General features: G+C 35.3%; 1 protein-coding gene across 5 annotated transcripts in view; it reads left to right on the forward strand.

The window, feature by feature from the left end:
- The window catches only part of LOC131802743 (small conductance calcium-activated potassium channel protein-like), a 262,956-nt gene that overhangs the window by 210,589 nt on the left and 35,154 nt on the right, over positions 1 to 17,213 (forward strand). For 4 of the 5 annotated variants that reach the window (XM_059123190.1, XM_059123192.1, XM_059123194.1 and 1 more), the window contains one exon: positions 14,240 to 14,385. In XM_059123190.1, coding sequence (XP_058979173.1) covers positions 14,240 to 14,385 — 146 coding nt within the window. The remainder of the gene's footprint in view (positions 1 to 14,239; positions 14,386 to 17,213) is intronic. The other variant, XM_059123191.1, reaches the window with a different exon arrangement.

Raw genomic sequence — 17,213 nt, forward strand, 5'->3', positions numbered from 1 at the left:
GCGTCATTATTCACCGTATTAGTTTCAAATTACGTATTTAGAGTTCGTAATGGGAACTACAGTCTGTGACAAAAAATGTTCTATGCAGGTCCGGGTCTTCGTATAGGCCCAATATATCAATACCTCCCTATATTCGGTATTTTTAACGATATTAGGTACAATACTCCCCGAAATTCTTTGAGATATCGTATTTGTAATGGATGCTACAGCCTGCAACAGAGAGTTGTCTATGCATGTCCAGGTCTGCGTATAGCTCCGTTATAACGGTACATCCCTATATACAGAATTTTGCTGCTTTTAGCTACATTATTCACCGTTTATTTCAAGTTTCGAATTTGTATATGGTAATGACTTATGACAAACAATGCCTATGAAGGTTCACGTCGTAGAGACCCCAGTATAACGGCTATATTCTGTATATTTAAAATTTTAACAGAACTTTTTTAACTTTAATTTTTAATTAATTCTTAATTTAATTTTAATTTTAATTTTTAACAGATTTTTTTATTTTTATTTATTTATTTTTTTTTTTTTTTGAAAATTTCCAAATTCGTTCCAAATGCCGTAGGGTGTACAATGTTACTTACTGCTTCTTAACTTGTTTTTTATTTAATTCGTAATTATTCATTTGTAATTCGAGGATTCGAATTGTAATTCGAATTTTTCCATTTGTATTTCGATTTTTTTATTTCCGTTAATCGTGGCTGGGAAAATGGAACTTGGACCCAATGTAAATTTTTCCTTGTCGCTTTAAACCCAAAGAAAAATTGAATAATCCCACAATTCCAGTTGAGAGAACAAAAAAGTAAATGTAAATATAACTTTCGCAAAAAATAAAGACGAAACTGGCAAATCAACAAACACGACAGTAATCAGTATCTGTTTTTGTTGTCCTCCACATACACGCATTCCGTATCTCACAGGCATCATCATCCGCAGCGGCAGTATCTCTTCACCAGCAAAAAACTTGAATGACAATGACAGAAGAAACACGAATTGACAATAGTTAAATTTCAGAATAATATGTACAAACAAACGAATGGAGAAAGAAATCACACAAAAACCTATAAAATTAAAGTGAATTTGGCAGAGAAGGGGGAGAGAGACAAATCAAAAACACGCATACATAAACACAAAATATAACAATTAGACACACACACACACACACACGCACTCTCACATTGTGTGTTCAAGGCAAGCAGCCAAAGACTGGCTGATAGACGGCAACGATTATTTTGAGATGCTAGAACAGCGGGTGAGAATATAACAATGACTCTATTGTGCAAATAGGGGGGATAATGTTATGTACATACATATGTGTTTGACTGTTTATCTAATATTTCATAAGAGGTTTAACGTACTTGTTTCAATATCTGTATTATTCTATAGTATTTGAAATCTGTTTAGATTAGGAGTGGTGGTGGGGGGAAAATACTTACGTATATTTTATTAAAATCTGATAAAAAAAAATGTATAAAAACACATTGAATTCTTGGGAGATGAAGACGAAAAAATACCGAATTTGGGCCATTCATCACCCTCCTTAATTATAAGCTAAGCTAGAACTTTGCTTGTTTTCTCCTGAATTTACCAATACCAAGTTAGTTAAAGATATAATCTTGAATTTCATCAATGTTTTTTTTTTTTTTTTTTGGAACACCTTGGCCGTATTGCAATCTTTTATCTCGAATACCAATGGGCTGAATATATCGGACCATTATTAAATAACACAAAGCTAATTTTTTTTTTTAAAAATTACGGAAAAATCCCGCATATTATGAAAGTAGAGCTTAAGAAGAAAATACGTACGTAAAAGGAGGAGGAAATCCCCCCAACCCTCTTCCACACTTTAGGAAATTTTCGCATTAAGATTCCTTGGAATCTGTCCATTTAAAGTATATAGAGCCTTCAGCAATATTGCAGACAAAAGCACAAGGACTATTTTGGTGAAAATTTATACTCCAAGCAAGTAAAAAATGTGGTCTTATTGGTCTATTTAAAATGCGGTTAACAGCTACTTATAAACGTAACCTTAGCCCGACAAAATATTCTACAAATGTATGAGTCACAAAAATCTACTATAGGTCCCGGAAGGCATCAAAAGTCTTAATCTTACCTAAACGCCAGAATTTTTTTATAAAAAAATACATTTTATGGTTAAAGCAGTATTTTATGTGAGTTCAAGCAATAATCTTCTACAAAGCATAATTTTAGTAGGATGTCATTTAACACAAAATTAAATGCTGTAAGCCAACAAAAATCTCTACTACCACTGTAAGGCAAAAAATATTTGCATCAATATTGCAAAAAAAAACAGTAAAGAAAGTTTTAAAATCGGGCGGGGCCGACTTGATGATACCCTAAACCACTTTGCTAATATAGCAGAGCTGCGCAAAACAATTAAAATTTTTTATGGGAGAATTCTATCCTACACCCTATGATTATAATTATAATTTAAAATTCAAAGGACTAAAAATGCCGAAGCATTTGTATCTTTTAAATTCGGTCTTGTATTGCACATTTGGTGCAAAATTAATTTGAAATCAGATAAAGATATATATGGGAGCTATATCCAAATCTCAACCGATCTCGATAAAATTTGGCAAAGATATTTCTGAGTTGTATTTGATATATTTCCCTGAATGTCGTTGTTACGGAGTGCATATTACGGCTGTGAGTAACAAATGCAACAAATCGAATGAACAATATATATATATGGGAGCTATAGCTATATCTGAACCGATCTTCACCAAATTTGGCATACTACCTTCTAGATTCAATTCGGTCGTATGTGCCACATTCCGTCCCATTTGGACAAATATTAGACGTTTGGTGCCCAATAAAAGGTAAATTGAACTAAGTTATATATGGTAGCTATATCCAAATCTGAACCGATCTCGATAAAATTTAGCAAAGGTATTTCTGAGCTGCATTTGATATATTTCCCCAAATATTGTAGTTACAGAGTGCATATTACGGCTGCGGAGGACAAAAATAACAAATCGGATGAACAATATATATGGGAGCTATAGCTATATCTGAACTGATTTTGATCAAATTTGCAATACTTAATTTGGTTGTATGTGCAAAATTCCATACTATTCGATGATATTACACGTTTGGTGCATAATAAAAGCAAATCGGACGAAGATATATATGGGAGATATATCTAAATTTTTGCCGATTATCTCCAATTTCAGTAGGTTCATCTCAATCGGATAATAAATACGACCTGCATTTTGTTCACAAAAATACATGGACAGACGGACGGACGGACATACGGACTGACATGCATAAATCAACTCAGAAAGTGATTCTATGCAGATCATCAAAAGGAACTATGGGTCTATTTCGTTTCCTGTTGCCTGTTACAAACAAATGCACAAAGACATAATACCCTAACCACCTTGTGGTGTAGGGTATAAAAAATACTGCGCAGAAATGGAAAGGATACTCCGATTTTGCAACAAATTTACAAATCCTAATATTTGCATCAATAGTAGTTCAGGTGCGAATATGGACAATATAGGTCCACGCCATCATGTACCTCCCCCAGAAAGGGTTAAAAATTTTGAATATTCATGACGCTTATAAAACGCGAAATCAACGTCCGATTCCATTCAGACTTGGCACATCTCAATATTTCTATCACCACATGATCTGTTATAAAGATGGTAGAGAGCGGTCCATTTCATCTGCTACCTCCCCCCACAAAGTGTCTCATTTTTAAATAACCGAAATGATTATAAATTCCAAAATAAACATCCGGTTCTCTTTATATTTCACACATCTCATTCTTTCTAATCTCACAAGATCTATTGTGAAGATGGGATATATCGGTCTATTTCTTCTGGTTATCCCTGATAAAGGGTCAACATTTTAAAATCCATGAAGTTCATAAAACGCAAAATTAACATCCGATTCCATTCAGACTTGGCACATCTCAATATTTCCATCAACACAAGATTTGTTATAAAGATGACAGAGAGCGGACCATTTCTTCTGGTACCTCCCCTACAAGGGGTTTAAGATTGTGAAACACAAGATGTCTTGTGAAAGTGATATATAACTGTGAACCCCTTCTGGTACCTCCTCCACAAAGGGTCACAATATTCAATACTTATATCTATCATAGCTTGCGAAACAAGTCAGTGATTCTTTACAACTTGCTATATCTAAATATTTCTCTCAACCTGATACCTGAGATAAATATGAAATTTATGATTTCGCATAGAATTGGATATAAATTTTAGATTTTCTAGTAATTTTGCCTATACCAATATTTTTATCTGCATTAGATGAAGTATGAAAATGGAATACCTCGGTTGATTATATTTGGTACCTCAAGAACATTTCTCTAAAATTTATCATATATTTCATGTAAAGTGAAGGAAGTATCCAATATAGTCCATACCAGGCACGTCGCAATATTTATATCGTTCGATGCAGGTCCGACACGAAATGGTCCATATTGACCCTCATTTCGTAACCTACTCCATAGAGGGTCGACAATTTGAATAATCATAATAGAAGTCAAAATATTTTTTAAATAATCGAACTTGGCTGAGGGTTTACATCTGTCGGCAAAACCGACTGATTTTTCTGACTTTTTTTTAACTTATTGAATGGAAGCAAAAAAATGTCGGAAATGGCATCAAATTTTAGAATAAGTTTAAATTTGTTCGAAAATTGTGCTAAAGGTGACCAACCTTTAGCACGAATTATGGCCTTCAAACGGCCAATGAAACCGTCACACGCTGCCCGAATGTTGCTTTGCGGTATTTTGGCTCCCACCCGACGAAGCGCTTGCGTGAGGTGATCGACACTTTGGTATTTTTTAGTGTCATCCTTACTTTCCGAAATACTACAACAGTCCAATGGATTGGTATCTGGAGATTTTGGTGGCCATTGTGCGCTGGAAATGAAGCGAGGAACCTCATTTTGTAACCATTCTTGGGTGGCGGGTGCTGAGTGCAATGCCGCTGAGTCCTGTTGGAATGTCCAAGGTCTGCGGCCAAAATGTTTGCGTGCCCAAGGCTTTAATACACCCTCTAGAATATTTTCGCAATAATAATCGGCATTTATTCTGATGTCACGGTCGATTAATACGAGAGGAGAGCGACCATCGGCGCCCCACACCATCACCATGGCCGGCGCTTGAGTTCTGGTGGCCAACCGAAGGTGCACATTTTCAGCTGACCAAACTGCTGGACAACGAATGTTTTCTCATCGGAGAAATCCAAATTCGGCAGTTCAACACTTTCGACCAAGCGAACCAACTCTTTAGCTCTTTGTGTCTATTTTCTTTCTGTTGCGGTGTAAGTTCTTGGAATTTTTGGGAATTTCAATGGCTTTACCCCGAGATCATTTTTCAATATTTGCCGAATGGAATATTACGATTTGTTAGTCCACGAGCCATTTTTCGGCCACTGGCGGGTTTCGATCAAGTCGATTCTTTACTTTTCAAACCATTTCAGCTGATGTTGCTGTTTTCTTTCGTCCACTTCCTTGACGTCGGGCTACGCTACTATTATCACAGTAATGAGCGATGTTTCGAGACACAAAAGATTTATTCACATCTAAATTCTGGAGTGCTCTAACGATATCCACTCGTGGTTTTCCAGCCAAATATAAAGAAATCACGCTATCACGCTTGTATTCCATCACGAATAAGTTTTTTTTCGGGAAAATTCTCACCAAAATGCTTTTGTACGCTTGTAAACAATATAATGAGCTGTCACTGGAATAATTTTAACTGTTGTCGGACGAGTGGCATAGAAATGACAGCAGTCTGAAGTTGGTTGCAGTTTATTCATCTCATCCTGTAATTAAGAGGTCTTTCAATTCTATACCTTTTTTAATTTATAGTGGAAAGTATCAATATTAAACTTTTCTCATTTTTTTAAATTTAGAATTTATTGTTGAAAATCGATTTTTCTAAAAATATAGACATTTATTTATATCTAAAATATACTCCGGAAATTTTATAAAAATGGCCATACATTAAAGACATTGCCTTCAAATCATTAACATAGATGAAGGACGAAAAATCCATTGCTCTGGGTATTATTTTATTTGTGGCTGCATCAGGCAAAGAGAAAAAAAACCTTTCGCACACAGGGCACTGCACGTAAATGTGCGTGTGTGTGTGTGTGCACTTTCCAATATGTCTTACCACGTATCTGGGTAATGGAGACCACAGAAAGTGTCCAAAATGGCTTACAAATGAATAAATTACACATTTCTTTTGGTAGGATTTTTATGGGTTTTCTTACGTTTTTTTTTTTTTTTTTTTTTTTGTTGCTTCTTCACTTGTCATTTTCTTTAACAACAAAATGAACCGCGAGCTTAAGTTTCATTGGACATGGGTGGTGGTTGTGTGTGTGTCCATTTCCTTTTTCTTTTTTGTCACGACAACAGCAAAGTGGCTCTGGGTAGAAAATCGCAAGTAAATGGCCATTAAAACCTTAACTAAGCTCTTTTAATCACCAAGTATTCCCTGTTTTTTTTATTACGGCATTGAACCCGGTGGTATCATAGCATACAATTAAGGGAGGCAGAGAAGTGGAGTTGAGGTAGAGAGAGATATAGGAAAAAAGTTGTGGCGTCAAGAAAGTTAATTTTTCCTCCCTAGTTTTCTCAATCTCGTTGTAAATTTCATTTTAAATTCATTACACATATTTGCCAGGATAATGAGTGAGTGACCTCGTTAGAGGCCGTCATTTGAACAGTGGTTATAGAAAATTATGGAAGTTTCTAGTGATTTGTTTGATTTTAGGTATGTAGTGTCTTCGCCACCATTGCAGATAAAACCACCGCGAGTGTTCTAGTTGAAATTTATAATTTTAACCCGCAAATGGGTCCTTTTGATCCTTTTCTCACGTAGCAAAAATCCTGAATCAAATTCTGAGTCGATTTGTGCCTGTCTGAACATCTGTCTACGTATTTTGGTAATCAAAGCATTTATTGTCCGATTGAGATTCAATTTGTCGCAAACCTCTTTTTTTTGTTTTTTTGTTTTTTTTTTTTTGGCCCCAGGACGAAATTTTATTATCTCCTATTGAAATTGGAGATAATCAGGCCAGATTTAGATATAGTTGCCATTTATATATCTTTACCCAATTTGCCTTTTATTGTACATCAAATGTGTAATATTAGTCCAACTAGGATTGAATTTGACACAGCCGAACAAATTGAGCCTAGAAACAGATATGCCAAATTTGGTGAAAATTTGTTCAGATATAATTAGGGGTCCCATATAATATATTGTTAACTCGAATTAATATTTCTGTCCTCCACTGTCGTAACATGCACTAATTAAAAACGATATTGGGGAAATATATCAAATACAGCTCAGGCAACTCATGCCAAATTTTATCGAGATCGGCTCAGATTTGGATATGGCTCCCATATATATCTTCGGCCGACTATTTCTTTGTGCTCCAAAGGGTTAATATCATCCCAAATGGAGTGGATTTTGGCATATACGAGCGAATTGAGCCAAGAAATAGGTACTTCAAATTTGATGAAAATCGATCCAGATATAGCTATAGTTCCTATATAGAGGGTGAGATAAAAAAGTCTGGCACGAATTATGGCCTTCAGATGGCCAATAAAAGCGTTACACGCGGCCGGAATGTTGCTCTGCGGTATTTTGGCCCATTCCCGCCGAAGCGCTTGCTTGATCAGTCAACACTTTGGTATTTTTTTTAGTGCCAACTGTGCTTTCCAAAATACTCCAGACACAATAGTCCAACGGATTGGTATCCGGAGATTTTTGGTAGCCATTGTGCCCTGGAAATGAAGGGAGGAACCTCATTTTGTAAGCATTCTTGGGTGGCGCGTGTTGCGGCCAAAATGGTTGCGTTCCCAAGGCATTAATACACCCTCCAGAATATCTTCGCGATAATATTCGGCATTTATTCTGATGCCACGGTCGATTAATACAAGCGGATAGCCACCATCAGCTCTTATGGCGACCCACACCATCACAATGGCCGGCGCTTGAGTTCTGGTGGCCAAGCGAAGGTGCACATTTTCATCTGACCTCTTTGGCAAGTAAACACGATCATTTTGTTTATTTACAAACTGCTGAACAACGAATGTTTTCTCATCGGAGAAAACCAAATTCGGCAGTTTACCACTTTCGGCCAAGCGAAGCAACTCTTTAGCTCTTTTAAGTATATTTTCTTTCTGTTGCGGTGTAAGTTCTTGCACATTCCGGAGTTTCAATGTCTTTAACGCGAGCTCATTTTTCAATATTTGCCGAATGGAATAATGCAATATGTTCAGCTCACGAGCCATTTTTCGGCCACTGCGACGTTGGTTTCTATCAAGTCTCTTCTTCACTTTTCGAACCATTTCTGCTGATGTTGCTGTTCTCTTCCGTCCATTTCCTTGATGTCGGGCTACGCTGCCAGTATCACGGTAACGAGCGATGATACGAGACACAAAAGATTTATTCACATTTAAATGCTGGAGTGCCCTAACGATAACCACTTGTGGTTCTCCAGCCAATTATAAAGAAATCACACTATCACGCTTGAACTCCATCGCGAATAACATTTTTTCTGGAAAGTTCTCACCAAAATGCTTTTGTCCGCTTGTAAACAATATAATGAGCTATCACTGGAATTATTTTAACAACTGTCGGACGAGTGGTTTAGAAATGACAGCAGTCTGAAGTTGGTTGCCATTTATTGATCTCACCCTGGATATTCTTCATCCGATTTGGTGTTTTGGTCCCTCATATTCGCAATATGCACTCGTACAGCTAAGAATTACTCTCTGCCAAATTGTATCAAGATTGGTTCAGATTTGGAAATAGCTCATTGGCACATTCAACCGAATTTATCCTGGAAGCAAATACGACATATGATGAAACTTGGTTCCCATATAGCCATATCTCCCAAATGTGTGTTTCGTTCGATTTTTTTAAGTCTCTCACAACCGTCAAATTCCTTTGCCAACTTTTATCGAGATCGGTTCAGATTTGGATATAACTTTCATAAATATCTTCATCCGATTTCACCAAATATGTAATGTAGCTTAAATGCGATCGATTTTGGTGAAAATCGGTTCAGATATAACCATAATTTCGATATATTTTAATCTAAACGTTCTAAAAGTCGAGATACATGAATTCCTCCAGCAAATTAAGTGGAAATCGATTCCGAATTGGATGTACCTCCCATATATTAGTTCCCTCCGATTCCAAATTATAACTGCCCTAAAGCCATAATATGCATTCAAAAGAGGTTCATATTAGGTATGACTTACTTCACAAAAATTCCCCATATGAACGTTCATTTGTTACGAGTAGCTCCACCAAATATGCATAGTGGTGTATGGTATAAAAAGTCATGCCCGTCCTACTTTTGACCTTTCTTTACTGATTTTAAGTACCAAATGATTAGTTATCACCATTTTTTTTTTAGATTTTGTTTAAGGTCCAATGTACCTCAAATTTTAAAAGTTTTTTTTTTCAGTAAGGAGGAGCATATGAGGATAAAGGGCATATGAAGACAAATTCTGGGTGCTTAAGGAGTGTAACTTAGGGGACCAAATTACCACAAATCTTGATACATTAAATATGTCCATGCTGCATCAACAAAGTCCTTTCAATTTTTTACAGCCCCGTAAATTTTTCAACACTGTTCCTTGTCTATTACTCTCTTGCCCTAAACATTCACCCCTCTGTGTGCTGTTTTATTTTTTTTTTTTTTTCTAGCCATTAGTTGATTCTGACGCATTTAGTGTTAATAGCCATATTTATATGGCTTAGTAGACGTCTACCGGAACAAAAATACGAACAATCATTGCCTACAGTGAGTGGTAGTACAGTGCGGTTTAAGTTGCTGATGTATTCAGCCATTTCATTTGGCTTTTGCAGTGCATTAATCTAAATGGCTTGGATGAGGGGGGTCATTATACAAAAAAAAAGTGGTCGTTCGACCTTTTATCGGGTTGAAATGGAAAAAAAAAACAACAACAAAAATGTCACTAAAAGTTTGTTCATGTTTTTATTTATTTTTTTCTTTTCTGTCATTAAAGTAAGCTTCTTTTCCCGCTGAATAAACATAAAAAATTAAATGATTAATAATGAAAGAAGAGGAAGTCTAAAATTTTCTATTTTTTTCATATAAATGATGCGGATAACTTTTAATAGAAACGGCGTATATAAGACATTATTTTTAATTGGGGATATTTTCAGGACTTATAGGGAAAGAAAGATCCCTTATAACAAATGTGTTAAGATTTTGTAATACATAGACACAAATTTTAAATGGTTGATGGCTTTTTTATACCCTCCACCACAGTATGGAGGGTATATTAAGTTTGTCATTCCGTTTGTAACACCTCGAAATATACATTTTAAACCCAACAAAGTATATATATTCTTGATCAGAATAAAATTCTATGTTGATTTATCAATGTCCGCCCGTCTGACCGTCTATCCACCTGTACGTCTGTGGAAATCACTCTAGCTTCCGAACGAAATGAAGTAGGTTGATAAAATTTTACTTTAATGTGTATTATGTCTGCAGCACTTTTGGTATTTAAAATGGGCCATGTAGGTCCACATCTTCGTATAGCCCCCATATAATGGTACCTCCCGATATGCGGTATTTTGATGATTTTAGCGACATTATTTACCGGAATTGTTTCAAAATTAATATTTAAAGTTCGTAATAGATATTTAAATTTTACTTTAATGTGTATTATCTCTGCAGCACTTTTTGTATTTAAAATGGGCCATGTAGGTCCACTTCTTCGTATAGCCCCCATATAACGGTAGCACCCGATATTCGGTATTTTGATGATTTTAGCGACATTATTTACCAGAATTGTTTCAAATTTCGCATTTGAAATTCGTTATGGATACTACAACCTATGACAGTAAATTGTCTGTGCAGGTCCACGTTTTATAACCCCCATGGTACCTCCTTATATTCGGTATTTTGATGATTTTAGCTACATAATAAACAGATTTTTTCAAGTTTCGCATTTTAAGATTGTAACAGCTTGTTACAAAAGTTGCCTATGCAGGTACACGTCGTCGTATAGACCCTAATATACGACTACATTCGGTATTTTTAAGATTTTAACAGAATCGTTAACGGATTTTATTTTTTTGAGAATTGTTAAATTTGTCCCAAATGGTGGAGGGTATTCAAAGTTCGGCCCGGACGAACTTACAGCTTTTTTACTTGTTTGTTTGAGCTAAAAATTAGGCAAACAGTGAAATTTTCTGAGATTTTTTCGGACAATGATAGACCAAAAGGAGAGAGACAAGAAATCTAGGATTTTTTAAGAATTTATTTGGAAACAAGTATTTCAGATTTTTTTGCAGAATTCAGGCTACAATTAATGCATATTTTATTTATTTTACAACAAAAAAATGGTAAACAATGTTCTAAATTGTTAACATGGTACCATAAAGACAAGACAAGCAATCACCTGAATGCAATTTCATCCTTTGGTAGTCCTATAATTTCAAAACATGTATACAATGTGTGTATGTGTATGTATTGTGTTGAATAATACACAAAATAATTTTAAACATTTTCAAATTCTGTTAAAATTTTAATGCTTGCAATTGTTTCATTTGTTTTTCGCGACTTTCTTTTATAAAAAAAAAAATTGGGAGAAAAATTAAACCAGTAAAATAGTATCAGATGTATACCCCCAGACTTGAGTTATGATGACTCAAAGTGTTGACGCTTTATGGGGGAGGTTCTGAAGCAATTGGCCAATATTGACAAATTCCTATCGGAACTAAGACAGATAATGTGCCAAATTTGGACTATATAGACTACTTCCTATACTTTATATGAGATATGTACAATTTGTTGGAAAATGTGGAAATATCCGTGAGGTAACAGATATAGCAGACCGAAGTATTCGGATTATCCTTTTCCCCTCTGTGCAGTAAAATATTTTCTTTGAAATTTTCGAACTTTTGTGGGGGGAGGTACCAGAAGGAGTGGACCGATTGTCCATCTCCGAACTCGATCTAAGTTTGATAATAATACCAAGTTTGGACCAAGTCGGATACTCCCTCCGAGAGTTATCGTGCGCAGCAGGCAGACAGGCGGACGGACATCGCTAGGTCGACTCCAAATGTCCTAAAACGTATTTGGCCCAAAAAGACCTAGGGTCTAAAACCGTTATTTCGATGAAGCACGTTTTGGCCGTATCAAATGATATACACCCTCTCTAGTTATATGGTTGAGGGTATTAAAAGCAAAGTAGTTAATTCTGAGATTTATACCCTCCACCTTGCGTTTTCTAACACATATAGTAAATACTTATGAGAAATATTTTTGTACTTGATTGTACTTGTACATGATACAATCCCGCGAAAAGAGAGATTTTACCAATATTTTCAAAATATTACCAAAAAGACCCCTTTTGTCGACACAGATGGGGGTTAGAATTTTCCGCCAATATAATCCTTGTGTGCAATGTTGCCAAAGACACTATATTTCTAAAATCAATGGATGCCAAGGAATCTTAATTAGAAAATTTCACAAAAAAAAATTGGAAGAGGGGACATTTTACTCCCTTCCACTCTATTTAAGTCACATTTCGAGGTAAACTTTCGAGGGGTTAAATATTCATTAATTCGTTTCTAAATAACTAATCACAAATAATAGCTTAAAACGCCGAAGACTCGATATTTAAGGAGTTATGGCCATTTTAAAATCTCCAATAGCTCGTTTCTAAATAACTAATCACAAATAATAGTCAAAAGCCCCGAAAAATCAATAGTTAAGGAGTTATGGCCCTTTTTTAATATGTCAATAATTCGTTCCTAAATAACTGATCCAAATAATAGCTAATAGCCGAAAACTCAAAATATTCAATAATTCATTCCTAAACAGCGCCAACGTTTATAATCTGCTGGAGAGCTCTACTTTTGTAACCTGCTGGAATATTTGTATGTGTTGCCCAGTGATATTTTTTGAAGACCAAAAACTGTGGATATATTTTTTTATACCCTACACCACAAGGTGGTCAGGGTATTATTGTTGTTGTAACAGGTATAGTTCATTTGTTTGTTACAGGTATAGTTCCTTTTGATGATCTGTATAGAATCACATTCTGAGTCGATGTTTGCATGTCCGTCCGTCTGTCTGTCCATGTATTTTTGTAAACAAAGTACAGTTCGCATTTAATGCCCTATCCAAATGAAATTTTGCACAAATCATTTGTTTGGCCCAAGGACGAACCCTATTGAAAGTGGAGATAATCGGTAAAAATTTAGATATAGCTCCCATATATATCTTCGTCCGATTTGCTTTTTATTTTACACCAAACCTGTAATATCAGCCCGACTAGTATGAAATTTTGCACATACAACCAAATTAGGCCTGAAAATAAGAATGCCAAATTTTATCGAGATCGGTTCAGATTTGGATATAGCTCCCATATATAACTTCGTCCGATTTACCTTTTATTGTGCACCAAACGTCTAATATTGTCCAAAGGGGATGGAATTTGGCACATACGACCGAATTCAGTCTAGAAGCTAGTATGTCAAATTTGGTGAAGATCGGTTAAGATATAGCTATAGCTCCCCTGTATATACAGTTCATCCGATTTGTTATATTTGTTACCCACAGCCATAATATGCACTCCGTAACAACGATATTCAGGGAAATATATCAAATACAGCTCAGAAATATCTTTGCCAAATTTTATTAAAATCGATTCTGATTTGGATATAGCTTCCATATATATCTTTATCCGATTTCAAATTAATTGTGCACCAAATGGGCAATACAAGTCCGAACTTAAAAGATACAAATGCTTCGGCATATATAGTCCCTGGCCGACTTTAAGACTTTCTTTACTGGTTTTAAATATAATATTTTTAAACCCATGAATCATGAATTTTTAAAGAATATATGTCAAATACCCCAAATCGTTACAATTTCTTAAAAAATTCCCGAGATTCTGCTTGAATTCCCTGCTTTGTGTTGCACCTATCAATTAGACGATTAGAAAAGCACAAAATTACTGTTTTAATAAAACCTGCGATAAAAAAAATATTGAAAAAATTCAAACTTCAATATTGCCACAAAACCCTTGCAAACGAAAGTAGTTTCTAGCTGTTCCAACACCAGTAGTACAAAAACCCCTCACAATGCATTTTAGTTTTAGCATCTTTTTTGCCCTACACTTGCACTCAACTAATAATGATAAAAATTTTTCGTTTTTCTCTCCAATACAGCTCCGCAAACCAGCATCCACTCTCTCAATTCCTGGCTCGATGAAAACACCTTCCATTGCGAATCGGGAACAGATCTCATCAGGATGCAACGAAGAAGCAGCAGAGGCGTTAGTTGGCATAAATACCGACTACCCAAGGTATGAAATGTATGTATAGCCGTTTCCAAAGTCCATGCTAAATGACATTCATGTATATTCGAAGAAAAAAAAAAAAAAAAACAAAAACAAATATTTAAAATGTTCATATACATACATACGTGCATACATATGTAGTTGTGTAGACCTGGGCCATGCGTGGTAGTATAGATGTATAATTGAAGAAACCCTCATGCATCCAATAGCAACCATTGAGATTTACATGAGTGTAGTTTTTTTTCGCTCAGCCCCCCTTCAGCCATCACACATATGCATATTGTATGTATGTGTATGTACATTATACCTTTAAATCGTATTAGTGTCGTGTAGTGCAGTGCAGTTGTTGCCATTTAGTATGTCATACATGACCATTAGATTAGTTGTCGTAACAATACAACCCGAACGTACTCGTATTATGACAGAAAAGAACGCTCAATTAACATTCGATTAGTTTTAAATTAACAAAGTGCTTATCGTAAATTCTTTATCTGTGGTCGGAACTGGAACTGGCCAGAATAGGTTGTTGGTTAGTTGTTGTTTTTACATTATTCTTTCTTTAATTTCTTTTTACATAGAAAAACACTTAAGACTGAACATTAGGTGTAATGACAGGGAAACTAAGTAAACTGTTTATTGAAAAAAGGGTAGACGAGAAGGGGTTTACAAATTGTTAAGTATAAGAAAATACAAGAAAAAAATAAATAACATGAAAAAATGTCCGAGGAAAAAAAGATACCATGTGTTAATAATTAGGGGAGTAATATAACTTAGCTGAGAATAAATAAAATTATGAACAAAACACACAAAAATGAGGATTTTATGAAAATTTTTCTAAAGAGCCGGAAAAAATTGCGTATTTTTTAAGAAGAAATTTCTGGAACCACATAAAGGTTTTGCATATATTTTATAGAATACTAGCCAGTGCCAGCTACCTCGTCAGTGAAAAGATCACTTTAAAATTTAAGATTCGTTCCGCTAGTTCGTGTTATGCCTCTTTATACCCTACACCACATAGTGGTAAGGGTATTATGTTTTTGTGTATTTGTTTGTAACATGGAGAAGGAAGCGAGATAGACCCATATTTACTTTTGAGGATCTTCATAGAATCAATTTCTGAAATTCATGCATAATGTCAGTCCGTGGGTCCGTCCGTTCGTCTGTCAATGTATTTTTGTAAGCAAAATGCAGGCGCATTTATTATCCGATTTTCCAAACAATATTTGTTGGCCCAAGGACGAACCTCATTAAAATCGGTTAAAAATTAGATATTGCTTCCATATATACTTCAACCGATTTCGGGTTAATTGTGCACCAAATGGCCAATATCAGCACAAATGCCCTGAATTTTAGCATATCCGACCCAATTCAGTGTATAAGGAAGTGCATCAAATTTGGTGAAAATCGGTTCAGATATAGCTGTAGCTCCCATATATATATATTTTATTCGCTTTAGGGTTTTAAGACCTCACATGACTAATATTCCCTTCCACAACAATAATCTTTGATATCAACTATAAGATACAGATCAGAAATACGTGTTTAAAATTTTGTCAAGATCGGTTCAGATTTGGATATAGCCCCTATGTATCTTAACACAATTTCAGGTTTTTTTTGACAACAAATGGCCAATATCAGCCCAAATGGACAGAATTTTGGTACATATAATCCGATTTGGTGTTAAAGTCCCTCACATGTGTAATATGCACTCCACAAGAATGATATTTGGTACCAGATATCAGATACAGCCCAGAAATATCTCTGTCAAATTTTATCGAAATCGAATCAGATAAGGATATAGTTCCCATATATGTCTTCATACAATTTCGAGTTTATTGTGGACAAAATGGTCAATATCAATCACAATGGCCTGAATTTAACACTTCTAACTAAATTCAATCTAGAAGCAAGTACATCAAATTTGGTGATAATCGGTTCAGATATAGCTATGGCTCCCATACATAATTTTATTTGATTTGGTGTTAAAGTCCCTCACATGTGCAATATGCACTCCACAAAAACAATCTTTGGTACCAGATATCAACTTCCAGAATTTCAGCTCTTTCTCTTCACCCAATACCAAAATTAGAAACACTTAGTAGGCATATATACCAGAAGTAATTGAAAATTGGTACCATTTAGTACTTTTGGATCAATTATAGTATGTTTCTTCAAACCAATCTCCAAGTCTCAACCTCAGATACCAACATTGACCTTAATATCAAGATTGAGGATTTCCACTCTTTAATTTCCTCAATTACAAAATTTACAACCATTTAGTACAATTATATTGCGCATATCCAAAACAAGCTGCTTCCCTAAACCACAAACAAAAGCAGTGACATCTATATCGAATTTCTGGATTTCAGCTCTATCCCTTCACCCAATACCAATTTAGTAGCACTTGACGTACAATCACAAGGAGTTCTCTCTGAGAAGTTTTTACCCTGGAAGAGAATTGTCTATATAGGCTCACGATATCATAATTTGACGATTTTAGCCACATTTTTACAATAAAATTGTCGGAAAATCCACACAAGGTGTTCCATCCCTCCCTGAAAGAGAATTGCTTATATATGTGTCCACGATATCGTGTAGCCGCTATACAACCACACTCCCGATGTTCGCTTATTTGATGATTTTTGGGACATTATTCACCGAAATTGTTTCAAATTTCGTATTTAAAGTCGTGCTGGGTACTACAGCCGATGACAATAAATACTTATGCAGGATCACGTCTTCGTATTGCCCAATATTCATTGTTTTAATGTTTTGTTTCACTGAAATTGATTTAAATTTCCTATTTGAAGCTCGTAATAAGTACTACAACCCACGACGGAAAA

This window comes from Musca domestica, unplaced genomic scaffold (genome assembly GCF_030504385.1).
Source record: "Musca domestica strain aabys unplaced genomic scaffold, Musca_domestica.polishedcontigs.V.1.1 238, whole genome shotgun sequence".
In the NCBI taxonomy this organism is placed as follows: domain Eukaryota; kingdom Metazoa; phylum Arthropoda; class Insecta; order Diptera; family Muscidae; genus Musca; species Musca domestica.